The 25,862-nt window shown below is 43.5% G+C and overlaps 1 protein-coding gene and 1 long non-coding RNA gene across 2 annotated transcripts; one reads left to right on the top strand and one right to left on the bottom strand.

Moving 5' to 3' along the window:
• Positions 1 to 5,325: 5,325 nt before the first annotated feature.
• LOC134460561 (uncharacterized) lies at positions 5,326 to 9,098 on the top strand. Its single transcript, XM_063212940.1, has 2 exons — positions 5,326 to 6,145; positions 7,496 to 9,098. Exons 1-2 carry the CDS (start codon positions 5,326 to 5,328, stop codon positions 9,055 to 9,057), a joined length of 2,382 nt encoding a protein of 793 aa, XP_063069010.1. The 3' UTR covers positions 9,058 to 9,098.
• A 7,381-nt stretch (positions 9,099 to 16,479) lies between these two features.
• On the bottom strand, positions 16,480 to 17,297 carry LOC134461778 (uncharacterized). Its single transcript, XR_010037410.1, has 3 exons — positions 17,173 to 17,297; positions 16,852 to 16,944; positions 16,480 to 16,584 (listed from the first exon to the last, which is right to left on the bottom strand). It is a non-coding gene; the product is annotated as an uncharacterized LOC134461778 (long non-coding RNA).
• Between the last annotated feature and the right edge of the window lie 8,565 nt (positions 17,298 to 25,862).

Here is a 25,862-nt window from a genome sequence, read left to right as displayed (position 1 = left end):
CTACGATGAATAAAACAGGAGCCACTATATATCGGGTATGGGGGCCCCCCAATGAAATTCTTCTTAGGGCCCCATATAGGCTTGGGCCGGCCCTGCACACACACACACACACACACACCAAGGAAGGAGGAAGGCTGATTTGCCTTCTCTTTTCTCCCCATATGAAATATGCCCTCTGTGAAGTGCCAAATCTCACACTTACACTCTCTATCCTTCATTCCATCGCTGTCTTTTGAACCCCCAACATTACCCAGCAAGCAATCACTGTTGTTTCTTTGTTGTTACCAACAATATAGTGATAATTCCCTTTCTCCTCTCTAGGACATCAATCCCTCACAGTTAACCCACTTGTTATAATTTACCCTCATCATGTTTTGTCTCAGCTTCTTTGTGTTTTATCTTGTCTTAGTTATTCATTCGCAAAACACACACACATGTACGCGACGCCCACGCGCACACACACACACACACACACACACACACACACACTGATCTTAATACAAGCACTGTTTTGTTAAATATTAAACGTTGTTGACATGAGCAATGAACCGGACTTTATCTTCAGGTAAAGCAAAAGTGTAAGTGGAGTCTTTCATCGTGATAGTGTAGCTTTCTTTACCCATAGTCCAAATTATTTTTCCCTGTTCCACCAAATGCCAGTCTTCTAACCTGTCACAATATTCTTCCCTTTCTTTCTTTTTTTTCTCGGTCATAGTCATACGTAACGTAACGCTCAGCACCATGTTTCGTATGAAATTTGGTATTAAATATACAACATTATGCCATAACCTCCTACCCCTTTGAAGATGATTCCACAGTGCTCTGGGATATGCATACGGCAGTACCTCCGTCACTGAAGGTCTGCCTTGCTCTTGCTTGGGGAGTGACAGCATTGAGGGAAGACTGAGCTTATCCTCTTATGCCCTTATGTTGTCATGACTCCCGCCCACATGATCTTACTTTCTCTCTGTCACTCTCTCCTCAGCCTCTCTCAGCCTTCTCCTCAGAGATTATACCTGGGGAGTATCCCTGTGGCCTTGCAGTAGATTCGACTCCCGACCCGCCTGGATGGCTCTTCCCCATCCTCCTCCATGACTGAGGTACCCTGAGCATGGTACCGTCCCACAGCACTGCTCCCCATGGGGCGCCACTGAGGGCTGCCCCCTTGCACGGGTGAGGCATAAAATGCAATTTCGTTGTGTGCAGTGTGCAGTGTTCACTTGTGTGCTGTGGAGTGCTGTGTCACAATGACAATGGGAGTTGGAGTTTTAAAATAGATCTGTATCCTCCTCTGGCATTAGATGTGTATTCATATCCTCCTCTGTGGGTCTAAGCTGTGCTGCGCCTCCTTTGTGTGGCCTTGGCAAAGCCAGCCGGCCCTCCCGCCTCTGACTCCCACCATTGTCATGGCAATGAGGATGACGGACACACACATTGGAGTTTCTCCCTCTCTGTGTCTCAATTCAAGTGTGTGTGTGCGTTTGCAATGGGGAGGATGGGCACACACACTGCGGTCCCAATCCATCTCTCTCTTTCTCTCTCTCTCTCTCTCACTCTGGGGAGTGGGGGGCTTGTTGTGTCACAAAGCTGCGAATGGGGAGGTGGTTTTAAATGTGTAATTTGGGGGGTGGGGGGGGTTGATACCACTCACTTTGGATTGTAAGTGAAGGATGATTTGTTTGTAAGATGACACACAGATGGTTAAATAAACGAGCATTGAATCTCTCTCTCTCTCTATCTCTCTATCTCTCTCTCTGTCTCCCTCTCTCTCTCTCTCTCTCTCTCTCTCTCTCTCTCTCTCAATCTGCAGTCCAGTTTTGTTTTGTGTCAGGACAGCTTTTGCTGCAGGGGGGTTTGTGTTGGGTAGGGCCTTTTGGTCTGGATGGCGGCTTTGCTTCATGTTCTTTTTTGGGAGTGCTTGGGTGGGTATGTTTGGGTCCAGCTCGGTGCTCGGTACAGAATATAAATTCACCTTAGGCCCATGCCAAGCCAGCCCTTGGAGCATTGGACAGGGCCATTGTTAAAGGTGCACTGTGTAGAATGGTGGTCAGAGTAGGTATTGCAACTATGCTGCTCATTGAAACTGTGCTGTACTATACTTCCAAATGTGATCTTTTCATGAATATTTACAATATGACAAACTAATATTTACTACTATTACCAAAGAAAAGTCAGTTTTGCTTCTAAAAATGTCTATTACTGGAAATTAAAAATGGCAGAGAAGATCCCCTTTTCATGTACAAGAATTAGGAGTGCAATTTTCCAAGAATAAATACATAGAATTTGATGGTGGTGGTAAGTTTTCATGAGAAAGGTAACATTTGTGAATGAGCAGCATGAATTCTAGAAATAAACTAACTAAACAAAAACAATATGACATAGTGCACCTTTAAGGTCAACCACCCCTTCACAACAATAGAACAATGGACCTAACTGTGACATCAATCACATCACATCTCTATCAGAGATTCTTTACGAGATACAAGATACAAGATATTTTTTTGTCATGTGTATATAAATGAAACATATATATACAATGAAAAGCTTCCCTGCTCTGGGAGTCCCAAAAAAGGTTAAAAAGACTGTTAAAAAAGAAAAAATATATATTTAAAAAGTTGAAAAAATGGCAGGTTGGAGAAAGGGGAGATGTGATGAGTGGATTTCTTCCTATGTTGGTGATTTTGTATTCAACAGTCTGATACATTGAGGGAAGAAGCTGTCCCTGAGTCGGCTGGTGTGAGCACGTAAGCACCTGTATCTCTGGGCAGATGGTAGAAGGGTGAAGTGTGTGTAGCTGGGGTGGTATGGATCAGCTATGATTCGTTTGGCCCTCCTCAGACACCGCTGGTTGTAAAGATCCTGGATGTTGGGTAGATCTGATTGGATTGTCCTTTGAGCAGATTTGATGACTCGTTGGAGGTCTCTCCTATTTTGGGTAGTGGTGTTACCATACCAGGCTGTGAAATTACCAGTTAAAATGCTTTCTATTGTACAGCGATAGAAGTTGGCCAGTATCCTACTCTCCATTCCATATCTGTGCAGCCGTCTCAGAAAAAACAGTCGCTGTCTAGCCGTCTTAGTGATGCAATTGATGTGATGAGACCAGCTGAGATCCTCCTTGATGTTGACTCCTAGGAATTTATAGCTCTTAACCCTCTCCACTGCAGTATCAGCGATGTAAATTGGCTGGTGTGGCTGGTGTTGTATCCTCCGGAAATCCACAATCAACTCCTTTGTTTTGCTGACATTCAGGAGTAGATTGTTATCCACACACCAGGTTGACAATGCCGCCACCTCAGCCCTGTAGGTCGACTCATCTCCATTTGTGATGCAGCCAATTACCGTAGTGTCGTCAGCAAACTTAATGATGGTATTGGAATTGTGAATGGCTGTGCATTCATGTGTGAAAAGGGAATAGAGTAGGGGGCTGAGCACACATCCCTGGGGCGCGCCGGTGCTGAGGCAGAGTGTGGAGGAGGTGAACTTGCCCAGTCGCACTGCTTGAGGCCTATCGGTGAGAAAGTTTAGAATCCAGCTGCAGAGTGAGGGATTAAGGTTTAGAGATTGCAACTTTAACACTAGTTTGGATGGAATAATTGTGTTGAAGGCAGAGCTGTAGTCGATAAAGAGCAACCTCGCATAGGTGTTACTGTGATCAAGATGAGTAAGAGCGGTGTTTAGTGCAAGGGCAATGGCGTCATCAGTTGATCTGTTTGACCTATAGGCGAACTGAAGTGGGTCAAGTGCAGCAGGAATAGATGATGTGATATGCATCTTAAGAGATAGGCTCATATATAATACAATATTTATAGAGATATGCCAACATAATAGGTTGCTATGGGCACCTAACATGACCAGGTTCCGGTCTGCCTAAAGGGGCGTGTCATAATACTCCTAACTTTGAATAGAACAGTCCTTAGGTCTGCCTAAGGGGGGATTCCCCCCCCCCCCCCCCCCCCTTGCAATAATAGAACCCGGAAACAATGGGCCAATGGAACCTCGCTCTCTCTCTACTCTCTCTGTCTCTATCATTATGCCATTACGACATCACACTGACCCTGCAATTCCATCTGAAGGCATAGTGGCACAGCTTTTTGTGATTGAAACATGGGGCTGGATGATTATGATGGAATTTGAAGCCCTTTGTTGTCATAAGCAGAGTGCATAAGCATCGACTGTCTGTCTTATTGAAACACAATGTTATTTTGTTGGCTGATCTGATGGCATGCCATCACTGCTGCATATTTTGAAAGACATGAACGATTTTTCTTTTGCTTCCAATATTATCTTTGTACACAAGCACTGGCCTTAAGTGTAAGTCTAGCTTGGGGTGACTATAGGCCTACTTTCCCATTTGAAATGCTTTTGAGGTATCAATACAAATAACACTGCATCATACCTTTCATTCCTCTAAGCTTTTTGTTTTGGTCTTTCCATAAATCTTCAGACATTCAGCTTTCTATCACTCGTAGGTGGACTCCAGCTGGGATACGTTCAATCATCTCCGCCTGTCAGCTTGGGAAAGCTCTGCCATCTTGTGTTAGGCAGGTAGTCAGTGTTTCTCGTAAGGCGTCAGCGAGTTCACCGAGTGCTGATGATATGTGATGATGTGCCCAAGTTATAAATATGAATCATGTTCGCACCGGTGAGAAGAACACTTCACACTCCCACCTCACGCACACGCACGCACACACACACACACACACACACACACACACACACACACACACACACACACACACACACACACACACACACACACAGGAATAGGAGCTCCTTGCTGTGTGCTTTGCTCCCCCACTTGTACCGTTGTTAGAGGTTAGGAGCAGAGAGAATAGAATTACCATGCTATTAGACAAGGGAGACACATGCCTGCAAGCGTGTGAATGTGTGTGCGTGCATGGGTGTGTGTGTGTGTGTGTATGTGTGAGAGAGAGAGAGAGAGACCGAGAGAGATAGAGAGAGTTCTTTTTTCTCTTGTGTTCATTTACTGCATGCATGCATATGTATCTGTTTGTGTGTGCAAGGCATATATGAGTTGCTAGGTTACGGGGACGCTGCGCGTTGCACGCCACTCCGTGTCCTTTGTTTTTATTTGAGTTTTTCATACTTTTTAATATTTTACTCTTTATTTCTTTTTAATCAATTTAGTGTATAGTTAATGTCTATATTTCGGGTATTTATCCCTGGTTTTATTTGTCGTTACTCTTGTTTTATTTGTTTTATTTCACCGTGGCAAGTTGACCTGGCTTTCGGTGAAGTCTGCGCTGCGCTGCGCTGTGCCATTGTCACTCTGCTTGAAGTTGAAAGCTTTTGCTTAGGCCTATGGGTGGACTGAAGTATTCGAGTGACCAACTTCAACACCTTTCATCCTTCAAAGTCCCCATCAGTGCGAGTGTGCATGAACTTTGCCGAGATGCAGGGATTGTAAAGAGGAAGCGCTACCTGCACCGCGGGAGACGCCGCTCCCAAAGACTGTCCGATGATGAAATCATCAATTGTCTCTCTTCGACTGCGAAGTCCCTGTCGGTGCGCGCTGGCCCGGAGGCCTCGCAAAGCAACTGTGAGTCCAGTTCCTGGAGGGATGATGAGATCCGCTCTCCTGATCCAGTGACCGGTGCGCTATGGTCTACTACAGTGGCTGAGGTCTGTTTGGAGAGGTCTCACCTCTCCGATGCCTTCTCTCCCCCTGCCAGTGGTCTGGCCAACACAGACTATCCGTTCGTCTCTTCCTGGACTGCTCCTGCCGACCATCATGGCAGAAATTCAGAGACTGTGTCTGCCCCTTCCGTCGGCTTGTCTTCGTCTGCTCCTGCTGGCCAGCAACTGGGGGGTAACGACGCGGAGACTGTATCCCCTACATCCATCGTCACGTCTGCGACTGCTCCTGTCGGCCGATGTCTATTGTCCAGAGGAGCGTTTCATCCGTCTCTTCCTGTCCAGCATCTGGATGGTGGTGGTGCAGATGTGCCTGCTCATATGACTATCTCGTCTCTGACGGCCCAGTCACGGTCCACTGGAGCGTTTCATTCTGATCCATTGGCAATTACGGATTCACGTGTGATTTCGAAACTGAACCTTGAATTGCGCCACCACCACCCTGGCATTGGAAATCATCGGACTAAATGCAACAACAGAGTCTCTCGTAAGTCGCTTGCTCGTTCTGTAAATGTGGACAATTTGTGTAGTGTAAAACTTTCGGAGCCCTTTTCTAATCTTGGGTCTGCCACACTCTCGTCCTTTGCTCTTTTAAATGTTCGGTCCCTCAATAACAAAGGACCATTTATTAATGATGCAATTACAGATATGGCTTTGGACTTCATGTGTCTGACAGAAACCTGGCAACTTCCTCATGATTACATGTCGTTAAATGAAGCTTCACCTCCTGGCTATTCTTTTATTGAGAAGCCCCGCCTCTCAGGGCGCGGGGGAGGTCTGGCTGTTATTCACCGCTCTGATTTTAATGTTGTGTCTGTGCCGCTGCAGCTATTTGCATCTTTTCAATGTCTTGCTGTAGGGTTTACTGGGAGCCAACCTTTACTCTTATTACTTGTCTATAGACCCCCTAAGGCATCATCTGTCTTTATTAGTGAATTTACTGAGCTGCTCTCTTATGTATGTCCCAAGTACTCCTCCATCCTGGTTTTTGGTGACTTCAACATTCATGTTGAATCTCATAACTGTAACTTTGCCATTCAATTCTTAAATGCTTTAAACTGCTTTGACTTTACCCAGCACATACATTTCCCTACACACTCCAAAGGTCACACACTGGATCTTGTGTGCTCCAGTGGTACATCACCATATAACATAATGCCTAAAAATCTGTCAATCTCTGATCACATAGCTGTTCTTTTCCATCTTGCTATCCCTGTTCCCCAGCACCACCGCCGCCCCCTTCGCTCCATCACATACCGTAATACTAAAAATATCAACATAACTGAGTTAACAGAGCTTTTACAATCTCAGCTGTCAGTGTTACCTCCCAGTCTGTGCTCTGATGATCTTGTGTCATCATATAACTCTAACCTCTCCTCTACACTTGACAAACTTGCCCCCCTGAAAACGCGTGTTGTCTCATTTTCTCACTCTGCTCCTTGGTTTAATTCTGAGCTTAGGGAAATGAAGGCAGCTGGCCGTAGGCTTGAACGTCTCAGTAAAAAGACTGGGCTTACTGTTCATGCGCTTGCTTTTAAGGACCATGTCCTAGCATACAAGGAAGCCCTAAACAAGGCCAAGTCCTCGTATTACAGCTCTATTATCAGTACAGGCCAGGGCAATCCCAGAGCACTCTTCTCCACTGTTAACAATATCCTCAAACCATCCCAACCCTTCCCACTTACCCCTTCAACTGATCTCTGCTGTGAGTTCTTGAACTATTTTAATAACAAAATCAACACCATTTACAGTCAACTACAGTCTCTCCCCTCCCCCACTCTAAATGACAGCCCTTCTCTTCAGACACCTCCTCAAATATCTTCCTCCTTCTCTCCCGTTAATATTGAAACTGTCTGTGATCTTGCCACGAAAGCCAGGCCTACCACCTGTCTCCTGGACCCTATGCCCTCCTCTCTTGTCAAGGCCTGTCTACCAGTTCTCAGTCCCCTCCTTACTAACATCATTAACACCTCTCTCCTGACAGGCATAGTTCCAAACTCCCTAAAGATTGCAGCCATCACGCCTGTCCTCAAAAAAACTGGAGCTGCAGCGGATGATTTTAAAAACTACCGTCCCATCTCAAACCTTCCCTTCATCTCCAAGCTGCTAGAGCGTACTGTGGCCTTACAGCTTCAAGAACACATGACATCATTTAGCCTATGGGAGGAACTGCAGTCTGGGTTCAGGGCTAAGCATAGCACTGAAACTGCACTAGTCAAGGTCGTAAACGACCTTTTGTTAGCTGCGGATTCAGGCCATTTCAGTATCCTCCTGCTACTTGATTTAACAGCTGCTTTTGACACAGTCTGCCACAACGTCCTTCTCACAAGGCTGGAAACCCTATTGGGCATCACTGGTACTGCACTCTCCTGGTTCAGGTCCTATCTAACTGGAAGAGAGCAGTTTGTCTCTATTGGTGATTTCCGGTCTCCAAATTCAGTCCTCACACATGGTGTTCCTCAAGGCTCAGTTCTAGGCCCCCTACTCTTCATCATTTATATTCTTCCCCTTGGTAACATACTCCGAAAACATGGTCTAAATTTTCATTGTTATGCAGATGACACCCAAATTTACATTCACACCAAACCCTCCCATCCACTCCCCCTCGCTAACTTAACAACCTGCCTAAATGAAATTAGTAATTGGATGACCCAAAATTTTCTTAAACTTAATCAAAACAAAACCGAAGCCATCATCATCGCCACTCCATCATTACTTAAAAAGATAAACCTTTCTCAGTTCTCTATCCCTGACTATTTTACCTCCACTTCCTCTGAAGTAAGAAATCTGGGCGTCATCATCGACTCTTCGCTCTCCTTTGAATCCCATATCAAACACCTCACCAAAACTGCATTTTTCCACCTTAAAACCATCTCCAGACTCCGCCCTTCTCTTACCCCTACCTCTGCTGAGACCCTCATCCACGCTTTCGTAACCTCCAGATTAGATTATTGCAATGCCCTACTCACTGGTCTCCCAACTAAATTGATAAACCGTCTACAATACATTCAGAACTCAGCAGCTAGATTACTCACACACACCAGACCCTGGCATCACATTACCCCTATCCTCTATCAATTACACTGGCTTCCTATCCATTCACGTATCCATTTCAAAATTCTCCTCCTTGTATACAAGGCCCAGCACAACCTTGCACCCTCCTACATCACAAGTCTCCTCACCCCATACAATCCCACCCGCACACTACGCTCCACTGACTCACTCCTCCTTACAGTTCCCTCCACACACCTGCGCACCATGGGCGACAGGGCATTTAGTGTTGTTGGCCCCAAACTTTGGAATTCACTCCCACTGTCTCTTCGTCAGTGTTCCACACTATCTACTTTTAAATCTAAGCTGAAGACACACCTTTTCATTTCTGCTTTTCCACTTCAGTGACAGGCACTTCCACTTTATTTTAATCATCAGTTTATTTTTAATTTTACATACTATTTTTCTTTTTTTTTTTCCCCTCATTTTATTTGATTTTCAAATGCATTCTACTTCTTTTTCTTACTTGAAAACATTTATCTTTATTGTACTTTTATTTCTATTTTATTTTTGCATTTTAATTACTCTCCTATTGTTAATTCACTGAAGCTTTGTTTTACTTTCCCTACTGTTATGTATTTGTTTTGATTGTTAAGTGTCCTTGGGTATCTTGAAAGGCGCTCAAAAATAAAATTTATTATTATTATTATATATGAGTAAACAGAACGAGATCTGCACAAAAGCATCCTCCTGAAGAAACTCCTTGCCAACTCCCCAGCCACTCTCACCCTTGAATCAAACTCTTTATCATTGGCCTTCTCTTCCCCTGGCCCCCTAGAGGCCGACACACCACACTGCGCCCTTGTCCTTGTCCTTCCTTTTCCCAATTCAGTGTTGTGTACAACACTTGTACTTGAGAAAATCCTAAGTCATCCACTGCAGATGCCTTGCATTGCTCTGCCATCAGGGCTGGACTGGCCATGTGGCATAGCAGGCATTTCCCAGTGGGCCCCCGCACCCTCATGGGCCCCATTTCTGCCCCAGTCCAGCCCTGTCTGCCATGGCTTTGCTCTGATTGTCTGCAAAGGCCACATGACAAGGTCAAAATAGAAATGCTAGTAACGCTAGAAAGACACGTAGACGCATAAACCATTGCATCTCCCACCCTCCTCATTTCCTCGAAATGTTTATTATTGTCGGCATGGAAAACAAAGCCGTAGCCAATGAAAAATGTAAAAAGCTTGTTTTGTTAATACGTCTAAAGCTCTGTGTTATGTCCATAAGTCATAGCAGCAAAACTCCATCCTCACTCACTATGTGGCATTGTATTCCCCATCCTTCTTGTATGGCATTGACGATCGGCCAGACAGGTGATTACTCCTTTGCTTTTGTCTGGCAGCCATGTCTGCTGCTTATTCAGTTGAGTCATAGAGCCCACACAAGTCCCATTCACTCGCATTGTGTGTGTGTGTGTGTGTGTGTGTGTGTGTGTGCGTGCGTGCGTGCGTGCGTGCGTGCGTGTGCGTGCGTGCATGCACGCTTGTGTGTGTGCATTCCTGTGTGTTTGTGTGTGTTTACTGCACTTGGCCCAGTGCCTCTAAGTGTATTGAGACTTTGGTGACATTGAGTTAATGCATAATGAGACCACGACAAATATGTCTCTCTTCCTGCTCCCCCCTTCTCTTTCTTCTCCTCCTCCACTCCATCTGTTTTCTTCACACCTCTCTTTCTCTCTCTCTCTCTCTCTCTCTCTCTCTCTCTCTCTCTCTCTCTCTCTCTCTCTCTCTCTCACTATTTACTTGTTTCTGTAATGCCCGTTCAGGTGATTAAACTAAGTGCCAGATTAAACGCCGGCTTGACAAGCTATTTGATATAGTGTCTAATTGACAATTAGACTTCCTTCATCCCTCAGTGTGTGTGTTTGTATGTGTGCATGCGCGCACATTTGTGCATGTGTGCATGTGTCTGTAAATGTGTACGTTTATATTTTAGTGTAATTTTGTCTCTGATGGTGGTGACAGTGTGTTTCCGTTCAAGCATTCCTTCCTGCCAGTGAATAATGTTCTCACTTTTGTGTACGCAAGCTCACACTCTCTTTGTGTTATATTTCATAACCAGTCCCATTACAAGCTGCTCTGCTCACCTTCATCTGTTCGTCATGAGTACAGCTCTCACTGTGGTTGTGTAATCTTCCTCCCCTATGTGGCTCTGGAAAAACTCCATCCCGAACTCTTCTCCACCTGATTACATTACGTTAGATCACATTACACTTAGCTGACGCTTTTATCCAAAGCGACTTATTATATAGGCCTACAGGGTATTTGTAACAGTCCCTGGAGCAATGTGGGCTTGAGTGCCTTGCTCAAGGGCACTTCAGCCATGTATGGAGGGAGAGGTAGGGGTGGGATTCAAACTTGCAACCCTCTGATCTTAAGATCACCTCCCTAACCATCACTGCCCTTCACTGAAGTTCACTTTGCTTTGTCTGTGAAGATTCTCTATTGAGGTCATGCTCAGTCAAATCAATTTAATTTTAATTGTAATGTTATGATCATTTTTTAAGTTGCTTACAACAAAACCTCTTTCTGAGGTTGAAACTATAATATCGCTCATCTAGAATACTTATTCTTTTCTATCCTACTAAAACGGCTAGAAAAGAAAAATAATTTGTTCAGAAGAACTTTGTGAAGTTCACCTCTTGTGCGTCACTCTCCCTTGATTGAGTCTGAACATGTGCATCATAACTTTTTCAGACTGCTCTGAGAGACTCATCTCCTCAAGCAACATTAGAGCTGAAGAAAAAAGCATAATCGTTGTCGGTGTGTAACACAATTACTACGTTGTTTATTTTATTTATCTATGTGTCTACATCCAGAAGTTGTCCTCTGGCTATTGCAATTGCATTTTTGCGCATCGCTTTTGAATAAAAACACATTAGCACAGCAGGTTCTTTTTCCTTCTTTTTCCTTCTACTCTGTGTGTGTGTGTGTGTGTGTGTGCGTGTGTGCGTGTGTGCGTGCGTGTGTGCGTGCGTGCGCGCGTGTGTGTGTGCGTGTCTTTTTTTCCTCCATTCTCACACACACACACACACACACACGCACACGCACACGCACACGCACACACACACACACACACACACACACACACACACACACGGTGCAGGTAACAGGCCCAGCCATGTACGAGCTCTGGGTGTTGTATTTACCCCATAATAAATAACTTCAGGTCGTGATAAGCAATAGCTTGGAATCCAGTTCTCATCACGACAACTTCCAAAGAATTCTGAACCTTGTAGCCCCTTAATGCACGCCGTACCTTCTGCCGTACGCTGTAATAGACATTGAAAGTTAACTACTATAGTACTACACTACTATGACAGTGCACGGGGCCTTTAGTAATACATTACAACTTGGTCATTGCCATTATGGTAACAGCTCATTTATACTGCCGTGTCTTAAAGGGTTAATTTTTAACCTTTTAATTATGTCACCGTTAATGACAAATTTATTCAGCAACCCAGGACATTCACAAATGTCCACATAGCTTCTGTCTGTTGCTGTTGTGTAATTAACAAGCACAGGGTGACGTCATTAGGCCCAGCAGTGTAGAAGAATGTGAGGCGACACACACACACACACACACACACACACACACACACACACACACACACACACACACACACACACACACACACACACACACACACACAATGCAGGTAATAGGCCCAGCAGTGTAGGAGCTCTGTGTATGTTGTATTTACCCCGTAATAAATCTCTTTAGCTTGTAATATGCAGCAGCATATTATGATTACCATCACATCATCACCGCTTGCAACCCCTGCCTGAGTCCTGAGACATATTAAACACCCTTGAGTAAATGCATGCACACCACACAAGCGCTCATGCACACCACAGACACACACACAAGGCACGCACACAAGCTACACACGCACACTCTCTCTCTTGTGACATACACAGGTTCACACTTTCGCTTTTCTGGCTCTCCTCTTTAACAGTCAAAAACAAACATTCTCTCACAGTGAGGAGAGAAGTGAGAAATAGGAAAGATAGAGGGAAAGTGGGGGTGGAGAGGGGCAAGTGTGACAGAGAGAGAGAGAGAGAGAGAGGTTTTAAGGGGTGGTGGAGGGAGGAGTAAAGGTGAGGATGACAGAGGTGCAAAATTAAAAAGGTATATGAGAAGTGAGCAATACAGAGCGGGGGAGCAAAGCTAGCCAGGAAAGGAAGGAAAGAAAAGAAAGGAAGATGGAGACAGAACAGGAAGAAAGGAAGAGATGTAAAGTGGAGTGATGGAGGGAGTGTCGTCAAACGGCAGCTGTCATGTCCGACTTTGATGGATGTGTCTGAGTGCTCTGCTGCATCTGCACAGAGATCAAGTCAGGTTGCTGTAGTGTGTGTGTGTGTGTGTGTGTGTATGTGTGCGTGCATGCGTGCGAGCATGCGTTTGTGTGTTTGTGTTTGTGTGTGTGTCCCTTCTGTCCTTGTTTACGTCTGCCTAGAAAAGCTGTTTGTTATGACTGTAGCTCCCTGCACCACTGCAGTGAGATTTAGACACATCTGGCTTTAGTGGCTCATTGTCAGTGGATGTTTATTTTCTCCATCGTACGACTGTATCTTTTCTATCTGTCCCTCTGTCTCTTTCTTTTCCTGTCTCCATTAATCTTTTGCTCTGTTCTCTACCATTCATTTATTCTGGCACCCATGAGTATTTGTCTATCTCGTTTTCTGTTCTTTGCTCTTTCTTTCCCAGTGTATCTGTATTTTTTTCTCTCTTTTTTTCTCTCCTGTTCTCTCTTCGTTTCTCTCTTTGTTTTTGTCTCCCCCCCCCCCTCTCTCTCTCTCTCTCTCTCTCTCTCACACACACACACACACACACACACACACACACACACACACACACACACACACACACACACACACACACACACACACACACACACACACACACACACACACACACACACACACACACACACACACACGCTGGTGTGGTGTCACAGGCCAGACCTTGTTTTATGTCGTGTCATATATGCTTGGCGTGACAGCAACCTCATGTTTGCTCAAAGACCTATGGTGGAGCTGTAGTGGAGTGGAGTGTGACAGGAAATTGTGACAGGATGGAGGGAAAAGTGTCATAGTGTAAATTGGGTGAGAGGCAGTGCAAGGTGATGGAGAAGGGTCCAGCTGCAGTAAAACAGTTCCACCCTTAATGCAAGCACGCCCATGGGCGTTCCCGGCATTTGCCGTATTGGCCAATCGTGAAGGGATACTGCATGATGTCATTTTCAAGGCCATTTCCGGATGAAGGCTCCATGTTTGTTACAAAGATATCCCGTGCAAATTGTTATCTTCCAGAGAAACGTTTCACTGAACATTCCACTGACATAATATTCTCAACAATTTATGTAAGAAAGTGAGATAAATCACACGTTTTCTAATCCCAATATGTCATTTGCTTTGTGTTCCCGTACTTCGGACATTGTAGCCTACTGTTTAGGACTCGTGTCCCTATGCACAAATTTGTCATAGCAACGTATCAGGTCGCCAAAATGTCAACACGACGACGTTGACATTACCTTACCTAGCTGTGTGTATCGAGGTCACTGTTAACACTGTGTAGGCTATATGATTAAACATCCTTTCCAGGATATTAACACACCCGGAAAAATAATAATAATTAAAAAACCCTTTTTGGCGAGGTTGTTCACTTGGTAAGACATGATATAGGCTACTTAGAAAAGTTTGAAACGATGTAAAACATCAGCAACACATTCCCGACTTTTTAAAGTAATGAGTGTCACCTCACCACATTTATGTGGCAATGTGGTCAGCTTGGAAATAGCAGATATTAATGAAAAAATATATGGAATAGTATTTGAAATAGCAATAGGCTATTTGTTTGTTTTATTAGAGAAAAAACAATTTCTTCATTACCATAGGCCCTACTCCATGTCTGTCTATGATGATTTAGGAGTGACCACACTATTGAAGCTTACCTCTTTATCCAGGAGAGGTTCCAGATTGGCCTGTCTTAATTCAAAGACCATCAGAAAACAGAGAAAAATTTTCCTACCATCATAACCAGTGTTTGTGCGTACATAATCAGGACCGCTGACAGCTTTGGCTGTGCCCAGGACAAAGTCATCTGAAAGGGCCCCCCACTCAATACATAGACTACATACAATGTAATGAGGACCCATTCCTGGACCCCTCGTCTCTCACTGGGCCCAGGTCAACGGACCCCTTTGTCTCCCCTGTCAGCTTCCCTGCATGTAGGCCACATACATTACTGAAAGAAGTGAACGAGACAGGAATGAAATGTGAAAATGTATTTCTGTTTACTTTTACACTATGAAGTGTGAACGGTCACCTCTCCTCCTCATATTCAGAGTGCATAAAACAGCACTCAACTGTGTGGTCTGTTGTTAGCCTGTGTAGTACAGTAGGTTAGACTCCATTTTTTGACAAAAATGTATGGAGGGTTAACACAAAGTTTGAAATTGTGTTTGACCAGTCTCCAATGTGCAGTTTAACTAATAACTAAAATAATGCATTGACATGAAATACAGACTGACACATACAATAAATACAGTCACACAGAGACACAACCAGTGTGCAATAAGAAGATTAACATACTGATGGACAATAAATACACAAACACAGTGGACGGACACACACACACACACACACACACACACACACACACACACACACACACACACACACACACACACACACACACACACACACACACACACACACACACACACACACGGCAGGAGGAGATCATACAGGTGATGTGAAGATGCTGTACATAAGGTGCAATGAGTAAAGTGTAAGTGGCATGGTGAAATAAGCGATCATGGAATATTCTCCAGTGTCCTTGGAATATTCATGTGGTTTTCTTCAGTGCGTTGAGGAGTCTGATGGCTTGTGGAAAGAAGCCGTTTCCCAGTGTGCTTGTGCGGCACCGCATGCTGGGCTAGGGAGAACGGTCTGTATGCTGGATGAGTTGTGTCTTTATGATGTTCATTACCCTCTTGGAACAGTGTGAAGTGTACAGATCCTGAATGGCTGGTAGGGGTGATCTTATGAGCTTTTCTGCTGTCCTCACCACTCTCTGTACTGCCTTCTAGTCTTCAGCTTGACGGCTGCCATGCCAGACAGAGAGGCTGCTGGTCAGGATGCTCTCAATGACACCCCTGCAGAAGGTGGTGAGTGCCGATGTGGGGCGGTCAGCTCTTCTCTCATCCTTCGCAGGAAGTGGAGTAGTGTCTGTGCCTTTTTGAGATGGTGGAGCCATGTGGTGCAGTTGGCAGAGGAGGAGCGGCACAGTGGTTGGTGCTGGGTTGATCAGGTTCAGAACCAAAGTTGCTGGTGTCATCAGCCCTCCCTCTGAAAACTGGCTCCGTGCCTGTCAAAAAAAGGCATGCTAATGTTATGAATGAAAATAAAGACAAAAACAAGCACCCCCTATCTACCTACAGAAAGACATGACCATGACATGACCATGTGCATATGCTTGTGCACACGCCCCCCCACACACTGCTACTGTCTTAAAGTGTGGCACGCAGGCACGCACGGATGCAGGCCTATTCTCCAAGTGTGCATTTTAGAGGTTGGCCTCACCTGCACATGTGTGAAGAGCAGGGAGATGGGAGGTTGAGGATGACGAGGCAGGGCAGGAGGTTCTCCTTGTGAGCTGCCCTGGTCCTGATGCTGATTGCCCATCACCATGCTGTGGCTCATCAAACCCATTACTGGCATATCGATGCTGAACAAGAACGACTGCTTCCATCTGCACACATGCACACAGACACACACACGAGAGGGTATACATAGAATACACTACATAAAAATCTGGCTCATCAAACCCATTACTGGCATATCGATGCTGAACAAGAACGACTGCTTCCATCTGCACACATGCACACAGACACACACACGAGAGGGTATACATAGAATACACTACATAAAAATCACACCCATCATTTTAATGCAGAACACCAGGCTGAAGAGATACAGAGCTTCTGGCCTGTACAGGGGTCACTACTACTGTGCCAGTGTTCTGTATTATCCTCTATACACAAGTTCTGCTATAAATAAACACAGCACATGAAGGAATTACTGTATGAAATACTTATTGGTCTAGTGCAGAACAAAACAGATTCAGTGATTTACTCACCACTGTGTGCAAGTTTCTGTGTTCAGCTCAGGTGGAAGCCTCCATCACAACATGTTCGTACTGACATCAACCATCTTTCAGAAAACTGGCTGCCTGTCAGAAATAGCAAAATTATGTTACCACAACAAGGTAGTATCTTAAAGATACCCTTAACCAAAGGCAGACAGACACACACTGCCACTGTCTTGGTTCTAGGACACACACACACGCCCTTTAAGGGTCACATGTATAATGACCGGGTTCTCACTTACTCACTCGCACACTCCTTTTCTCCTACTTTTGCCTCAGACAATGCAGTGAGTTTTTAAAAATTGGCCTTACCTGCACATGTGTGAAGGGCAGGAAGAGATGTTGAGGATGGAGCTGCCAGTCAGGAGGTCCAGAGCTGTCCTGGTCCATCACCATCATGTGGATCATCAACCCCAACTTCTTATATCTGCGTGCACACATTCACACTTGGAGAGATACAGGTTATATGGCACATCAGGAGGCAGGGGTATTGTTGCGCTCTAGATGTTTAGAAATAAGTAGGTGCATGGACCCAAAAAGTAGAGTTCAATGTGGGAGCACACTAAAGACACTAAGGTCAAGTCACTACTCTCTGATGGCAGCAACCTGAAACGTCAACTCTAATCTGCTCTGAGAATTGTTTTTTTTGTTTGTTTTTTTTTATTTTTTTTAATCTGCTTGTGCTTGACCTTAGTGTCTTATTTAGTGTGTGAACCTGCTCCCACATTGAACTATATGGCACATTTAAAATCAGACCCAATGACAAGTCAAGTCAAGTTAAGTCGGTTTTATTTACAATGTCTTTACATGCACTGGTCAAGAATTGAAATTACGTTTAACACCAGGTTGAACAAATATGACACCTCCGACTTTCAGTGCTATTCTATACATCTTTGCTTCAAAGAAACACAACTGATAGCTCAGATGATGAAACAGACGTGCACAACGCAGCACAGGAAGAAACTACTGTATAAACACCTTTTGGCCCAGTGCTTAATTTGCTTAAGGGTATACAGCATAATTTCGTGATAGCTCGTGGTACAACAAACATTCTGAATTCAAAACATCCGCGTGTCGTTTGAAAGGGATGTCAAAACTATACGTTTATTCAAACGAGTAACAAACCACGAAACTGTTATTAATAGGGAGATCATTTCGTGGTCACTTTGTGGCGAACTTTATGATATTTAAGCAAGCAAGCACACAATCCGATAACCATTCGAAAGACCGTCAAAACGTTTATGAATGAACTTTTCGTAGTAGGCCTAGTTAACTTTTATTCTAGTCTGGCTAGCCCTTAGTATCCTTCATCTCACCCTTGTCATGTTAACGTCTTACCTTACACATAACGATGTACTCCATTCACATTATCGTAACAAGATTCTGAGATGTGCTGCCTTTGCCCATTCTGACCAGGCTGGCTAGCTAGCTACAAGGTTGGAAATAGTAAACTAGCAGAGATTCCCCAGGCAGTGAAGCCTGTAGTGGGGTATGAAGGGCAACAGATGTTCATATTTGGGAACCAAAGGCAGTTTCCTGCTTAATATATGCAGTGAAGTAGTCACAAGAATGGTAATTACACAGGAATAATAGTTGCTTTGTCTGCCCATAACTTAGTACTGTACATTATGACAAATACACACACAACATCTGAAACAAACTGACGAAGGGCCTGTTAGCTTGCCTTGAAGCTAAAACAATTAGCCAAAACCGCTAGTTGGTGAGCCGAGGTGGTTAAATGTTCGCCCTCCGACTGAAAGTCATCTCGTAAAGTAACCGTTATGTATATTCATGCATTTATAATATCGAAATCTTACCGACAGTTGAGTGATCGCTGCAGCGAAATCCATCCAGACGTTTTAAAAAGTCCCGCGCGGCGCTTGTGTTGTCATTCGGCAGCATGTCACTGACTTCAGAAACTTGAACAGCCAAAGGGGCGTTACTGTGAGGGCGGTCTAGTAAGGAGGAATGGGCGTAGCGGTATTAGCTGGACAAGACGCAGCTGGACCATATTGAGGTGATGAGAGAAAAAAGTCGTGTGATCATGACTCAGCGATGTAGTTACCAGACCTAATCACAAGTGAGAATGATCTTTCAGATCAGAACGATTTTGTAGAACTAAAGGCAATATGGGAGTTCCCAGACTAGTAGTTGAGCACTTGTCACTATCCTTCCCTCTTCCTTTCTCTTTATATCTTTCTTTCTAACCCCCTACTCATTTCGCCTTTCTTTTTCTCTTTCCACCTCATGTGCATTTCTTCATATCCCACATCTACATTTTCTCTTCTTTCGTCATGTGTAGTGAGATTACTGGGTCTATAACACCCACCTTTAGGCCTGAAAGTTCATGTCTCATGCCCCACTCTTCCCTTAATGTCTTTAGGTCATCCTCAGACAAGCCTTCCATCGTTCATTCCAGTCATCCCGATTCTCCATGCATCTTTTCAGTTCGTTGGTACTCTGGGCTCCTGCACACGAGGAGCTGCACACAAAGGACGAGAATTGAATTTTAATGCATTAGAGGGCTCCTACTGCAGTATCTAACACTGTGTGGTCCTGTTCTCGATTCTGATTGGCTGATAGCCGTGGTCAATTGAGCGTAAACCTACACCTTCCACCTGAAGATTCTATACGCGTCTAAATTAGACCCAGCGCATCTGCGTCGGTAATGAGAATATGTTGCAGTTGGGGTAGGGAGTCTGGAAGAAGAGCACATCTTTGCACCATCTGTGGTTGGGATATCAGTGTGATTGCAAAGACATTTCATTCCTGCGGTGTTTATCGCCCCTTGCTGAGTTTTTGTAGCGAAATGTGTGTCTGGCAGCGCGACGAACGCACGCACACCGAGTAGCGTTGCCGGGGTAACCACAATCACTTCCTCAACTTGTCAACTGAACGTCGTGGATCAAATTAATTGTTATTAAAGCACTTTTAAAGAAATTTCGTCAGCGATTAAGTGTAACAGTGTTAGATAAGCAATAAGCCACTTGAGTCCTCTAAGGATGTAGGTGTTCGGCAAGGTGGATGGAAGTTGACGCAGAGACAGAGTTTGGTCAAATGTTCAAGAGTTTACTGAGTTACCACAAATCAAATACAACAATACAGTATTTGGAGAAGGCGCATTCTGGCTCTCCGAGTGTCCGCAAGATGGTTTTAACGAGAGTGTTAATTCTCAAGAGTCCCCTTGCTTATGATTGGTTACCTAATCTGTCTTTCAGCTCTTTACCATCTTTGGGGTCACTTGACCTTATGACATTTTTGTGAAATATGATCTGGAAGTGTGGTCAGGATGTATTGTGGTTACCTAGGCCCAGACATCTGCTGGTACAATCCGGAGTTTAGGGAACTTCCATACATGGTCTCTGGTATCGGTCTAAAAATGATCTTCTTACTTTGTTAACAGTTCTGTGTACACCCATGTGCTTGCCTGTTCTCTGCACGTACTCTCTGCATAACCTTTTGACCTTTTTCTGTTCACATGTTATCTGCCTATATTTCTATTATTCCTACAGTCCTCTATTGATAACGGGTGAGGGGAGGTTTACAACACTCCACTTAGCATAGTGCCCCACTTCCCTCACCCGTTATCAATCAAACATAACCCACGGCCTCTCGTGGCTTATTACTTAACTCTCTCTCTCTTTCTCCCTAGACGTGATTCTCTCTCTCTGTTTATCCCTCTCTAGATCTCTCCATCTCTCCCTCTATATTACGTTATTGCCAATAACTTGTTGGCAACATACAACACTATTGGCTTTATTAAATTTCAAATGGGCCCAAATTGTGTTACTGGCAGATATTACGTTATTGGCATCATTATTACATTATTAAAACTTCATTTTAGTGTAATGTCAGTCACGTAATAACCGGCCAATAGCCTAACGTAATAACTTATTATGTTATGGGCAGAATGCTATTATGTTATGGGAAGCGAAATGTTATTACGTTATGTTATTATAAAGTTACTGTATTATGTTATTGCATTATTACGTTTCAAATGGGCCCAAATCATTACGTTATGGGCAGTTATTACGTTATGGGCAGTTTTGAGTTCCGACAGTGGTTCAGTATCGCTGCAAGAGTTCTACAACTATTTTCTTAGTCTCTCTCACTCTTTCCTCCACCCATCTCTCTCCCATCCCCCCACACACCTCTTTTGTGTTAAACCATTACTCTCTCTGGAAATCCTTTCTTCATTTTTTGGCTCTCCCATTTATCTACCCTCCTTTACCAGGTCTTCAACCTCCTTTACAAATTCTATGCTTCCTGTGTCACTCCCTTCCTCTGTATAACGCCTACCTCTCATCAGTTCCCCTTTCATCCATCTCTCCATCTCTACCTCCACCTCTGCCGCCTCTTCACCACTTTGCCTTTATCAACCATCTCTCACTCTTCCTCTCCCTCCCTCTCTTTCCCTCCCCCAGTAATCATGTGTGTCTGTTAATTCATGCCAGTCAGTAGAGAATAAAAAGTTAATTTACTACCACAATAGTAGGCCTTGCACAGCCACCGAATGTGTGTGTGTGTGTGTGTGTGTGTGTGTGTGTGTGTGTGTGTGTGTGTGTGTGTGTGTGTGTGTGTGTGTGTGTGTGTGTGTGTGTGTGTGTGTGTGTGTGTGTGTGTGTGTGTGAGAGAGAGAGAGAGAGAGAGAGAGAGAGAGAGAGATAGAGAGAGAGAGAGAGAGAGAGAGAGAGAGAAAGTGTGTGTGTGTGTGTGTGTGTGTGTGTGTGTGTGTGTGTGTGTGTGTGTGTGTGTGTGTGTGTGTGTGTGTGTGTGTGTGTGTACACTCGCCACAAGTTCCCTTCTGCGCACATGAAAGGGTGTGCGCTAATGTGCATGTAGTTTTGCAAGTTCACACTGAAGCTTTGAATCGAGGGCCAAGGGAGTTCAAGCTCAATGCATGGGGGTTGTGCGCATGTGCGATGAGAAGAAAGTTGGATTCCAGCTGCCTAACACTCTGTGAAGGGCCCTTATTAATATACTAGACTGCATAGCACAAAGAGAGAGAGAGAGAGAGAGAGAGAGAGAGAGAGAGAGAGAGAGAGAGAGAGATCGGGCAGTGCAACATGCTTGAGATATTTGACACTGCCCAGCATTGATTCATTGAAACCATGCACCCAAATGTAGGACTATCAAAATTTGTGCACTGATAATGCATGAACTAATCTATTGGACTATCTTGTGTAACGATTCACATGTACAGTATGCGTGAGAAACACACAAGTACGACAAACACACAGGGCACACTCCACCTCAGGCAATCAACAGGCATACGGTAGGAAAATACCACAGAATAATTGCCAACTGAAAATCACGTCAGGCACTTCAAGTGGTAGATTAATAAGATCTTGCATGCATGGGTCTCTGTTGCTGCTTGCTTATTGGTAAAATGGGGGACATAGATCCTACGCTTTCAGTCAGTCTTTCATCCCAGCAGGCACAATAAACACTAACTCTCCATGGTAGCAATGTGGGATTTAGCTGGAGAACAGTGAGCAAGATAGAGGGATATGCTGTATGCATGTATATCAGAAGGAGAAAGACAGCAGAGAGAATTGATTGAAAGTACCACTGGGAAAGTGAAGGGATGTGAATGTAATGGTTGGGAAGAGGATGATATATACAGTATTGTGGAAGAGAAAGAAAAGAGGAAAGAAAATAAGTCTTGAGACATGGACTGGAAAGGCAAACATTACGGGTCTTGCCTTTTTCAAATTCACCATGGTCTAGACCAGAAACATTTGTCTTGACTTTGTCCACAGCCTTTTTGTAATTTTGTCTAAAAAGTTACCATTATTATGTCCTGTACTTGTGGGGAAAATAATAACTTGGAACACTTATAATAAGTTAATTGTTTCACAGAATGAAGAATGGCTCTGTCACCAACCAAGGAGTGGCCCTGATAACACAAACACAAACTCACCCTTATCCTGAAAGAATATGCAGGGCAGGATAAGTAATGGCATTTCAAATGTATTCTTGATAATGAATGATTAGATTAAGTGAAGTCAGACACTATAGAAATGTATCATATTACAGAACAGAATGTATGCCACCCACATGTGTGCATGGGTGACATGGTTCATTGGAGCGACAAAGAGATATATAGGGTAGAATGCCCTAAAGTGGGACGATGCCTAATGTGGGACACCTTAAGGTTTAAGGGGTGTAGCTTTGCCCCAAGTTGGTAAATGTTTACAAAACTATAACCAAATAAAAGCCCTATCATCCTGTTATCATAATATCATGATTTAGTAAATGTATAGTAATACTCCAGGGAGGGGTTACAATTAAGAAGAAGGACCCTGGGTGAAGTCCGTCAAATGGCAAATTACATAGCATTTGGCCAAATTTGTCTTTAGGGTATAAATCAATTCCAATCAAAACAACATTGTCATTTTTTTTTATAAATATGTTGGGTAGGTATATGTTCATCAGAAAATAATGTGTGGTGTATATAAAATAATGTCATATTTTATTTTTTAAACCATATTATTAGTGTCCCACTTTAGGATAGGTGCGTCCTAAAGTGGGATACAAGATTTTCCTAATGTAGGACAGTTGTAAAAGCAGTAATTTAATAAGTCAAACAATTACTATGAAGTCAAACACCATGTCCACATAAGAAAATGGATATTTACATCTATATCAAAGGTGTATTTCAGTCTTTCTGGCCTAATCTACTGGAGCACAGCTATCAACACAACATTTGGGTCCAAAAACCGGAAGTTCTTTCCTCAAATAGAGCTGCCATGTTGAAGTGACCAATTGTGTGCAATGGGTTCAAACAGTCTCAGTCATATTTATCAATAAAAGAAAGTAAAATTAATTCATAAAACATGCTCTAAATGTGTAGCTGATATGTCTTAAAGAGTGGCAGATCTCATTTTGAATTAATATTTTACACAAACATGTTTTAGAGACCTTTTAATATACACTGTCCCACATTAGGAAACCGATTGTCCCACTTTAGGGATAACCATGGTTTTTGACCAACTTACATTAATATCCAAATTATTCAAATTAGAAACACTTGACATGTTTTTAAATTTGATTTATATTTGATTAGAGCATAACTAGAGGAAGAAAATGGTGTAATTTGTTTGTATTGAAATGTTGTCATTAAATTTTAATAAACCACCAAAGTTGAAGTGACAAAAAGTGTCCCACATTAGGGCATTTACAGTATTGCTTCTCACGCAAGTCCCTGCAATTGTAAATATGATAATTTTGTTTACTTTTGTCTTGACAGTAGGCCTATATTTCTTAAGGTAGGGGGATTGCTGTGTACACCTTATGTTGCCTTAGTGACCAATCACAGTTCAATTAGCACAGCATTGTTTATATTTGTAATGTGACAGCATGACATTGATTTCCAGTCACAAACACCAGAACATGTCATTATAGGCAAAAGATAGATTTACCTGAGGTAGCAAAATTCTGAAAACAGAAAATGAAAACAATAGGCACTGGAAAATCACATTGACAAACACTGTTATTTCAAAGTACCGGTACGTCAGTGACTCAGTGATCAGATCTTGTGACTTGGTTGTGTATACATGATAAGAATTTCTCCAGTGGTACATGCCACCTGCATTATCTCGCACAGTCACAAAGGTAATGCAGGTGTGCTTTTGCGTGTGTGTTTTTGCAATACACATTATTTTACTGCTCTCTACCTGTTCTATATTACTTTGATTCTGCTGTACTCCTCATTGACCCTACACATTCATATTGATTGATGTGGGGTTTTTTTTTGTTTCTGTCTGCATGTAGGATTTCTGTATGAATGATGTGTACTTCCTGAAGTTTACATGTAGGTCATGTAAGGTCTTTCGTTATCTCCCACAAGGGGCGGACCCGTGTTGCAAATGCCCGAATGGGCACTCCTGCATATTGAAATGTGGCTGCAGGGTGATACAGGCAGCAGGCCAGGAATCGACCCGACACATCTGCTGAGGAGCTTATGCACACACACACAGACGCGTGCGCATGCACGCACACACCACACACTAACATAGACACAGACACGCACACAGAAAGAGAGAGAGAGTAATGTAGGACTATCAAATGTAGGACACACCACACACTAACATAGACACAGACACGCACACAGAAAGAGAGAGAGAGTGGTGGAGAAAAAGAGTGGTGGAGAGACGGGGACAGAAGACGGACGGGAAGAAGGGACAGAGTTGAAAGAGTGATAAGGATTTGAGTGAAGAAGAGTAAAAACAATGCATAAAGAGCAAGTCCTGAGTCACTGAGTTGCCGCAATAACAAGGTCAGAGTTTTGCTTCACCAGAATAGAATCCTTTTTAAATGTTATTCGGTCATCCCATATATATATATTGTGTGTGTGTGTGTGTGTTAGTGTGTGTGTTCTTAAAATAAGGTGTGTGTGTGTGTGTGTGTGTGTGTGTGTGTGTGTGTGTGTGTGTGTGTGTGTGTGTGTGTGTGTGTGTGTGTGTGTGTGTGTGTGTGTGTGAGAGAGAGAGAGAGAGAGAGAGAGAGAGAGAGAGAGAGAGAGAGAGAGAGAGAGAGAGAGAGAGAGAGAGAGAGAGAGAGAGAGAAAGAGAGAGAAAGCACATACTTGTGTGTTACTTTGTCAGCCCTAGTAAATGCTTGGTGAATATGCTGCTTTGCAAAGTCACTATTTTCCATATGGGAATGTACAAATACAAAATGTACAAAATGTACCTACGGACCCTTATCATGCATCCATAATTCAAACTGAAAATGTGTGAATGTACATATAAAATGCATATACATTTAACCCTGAAAACCCCTGAGTTAAAAAGTATAAACATCATATGAAGCATACAAAGAAAGTAATTGTATCATACACATTATCTGTAAATGACATGTACATTTTGTACTTCACTCATACTAGCTTCACCTAATAACAATGTATTTCCAACCAACATAAGTCACTTCTCACTTCCGCATGCCACATGCCCCTTAATTATCTAACCCATACACAAATGCTTTCAGTTTGCAAAGAG

Source organism: Engraulis encrasicolus, chromosome 13 (assembly GCF_034702125.1).
Source record: "Engraulis encrasicolus isolate BLACKSEA-1 chromosome 13, IST_EnEncr_1.0, whole genome shotgun sequence".
Classification (NCBI taxonomy): Eukaryota; Metazoa; Chordata; class Actinopteri; order Clupeiformes; family Engraulidae; genus Engraulis; species Engraulis encrasicolus.
Note: the sequence above shows the minus strand (reverse complement) of the source record. Positions and strands in the feature narration are given on the sequence as shown.

Bases quoted from the DNA above. Each gene is read 5' to 3' on its own strand.
- LOC134460561 (XM_063212940.1), top strand. From the start codon at position 5,326: ATGGGTGGACTGAAGTATTCGAGTGACCAACTTCAACACCTTTCATCC. The intron at 6,146-7,495 runs GTAAGTCGCTTG...CCTTCTCTCCCG, and splicing joins ATGCAACAACAGAGTCTCTC to TTAATATTGAAACTGTCTGT.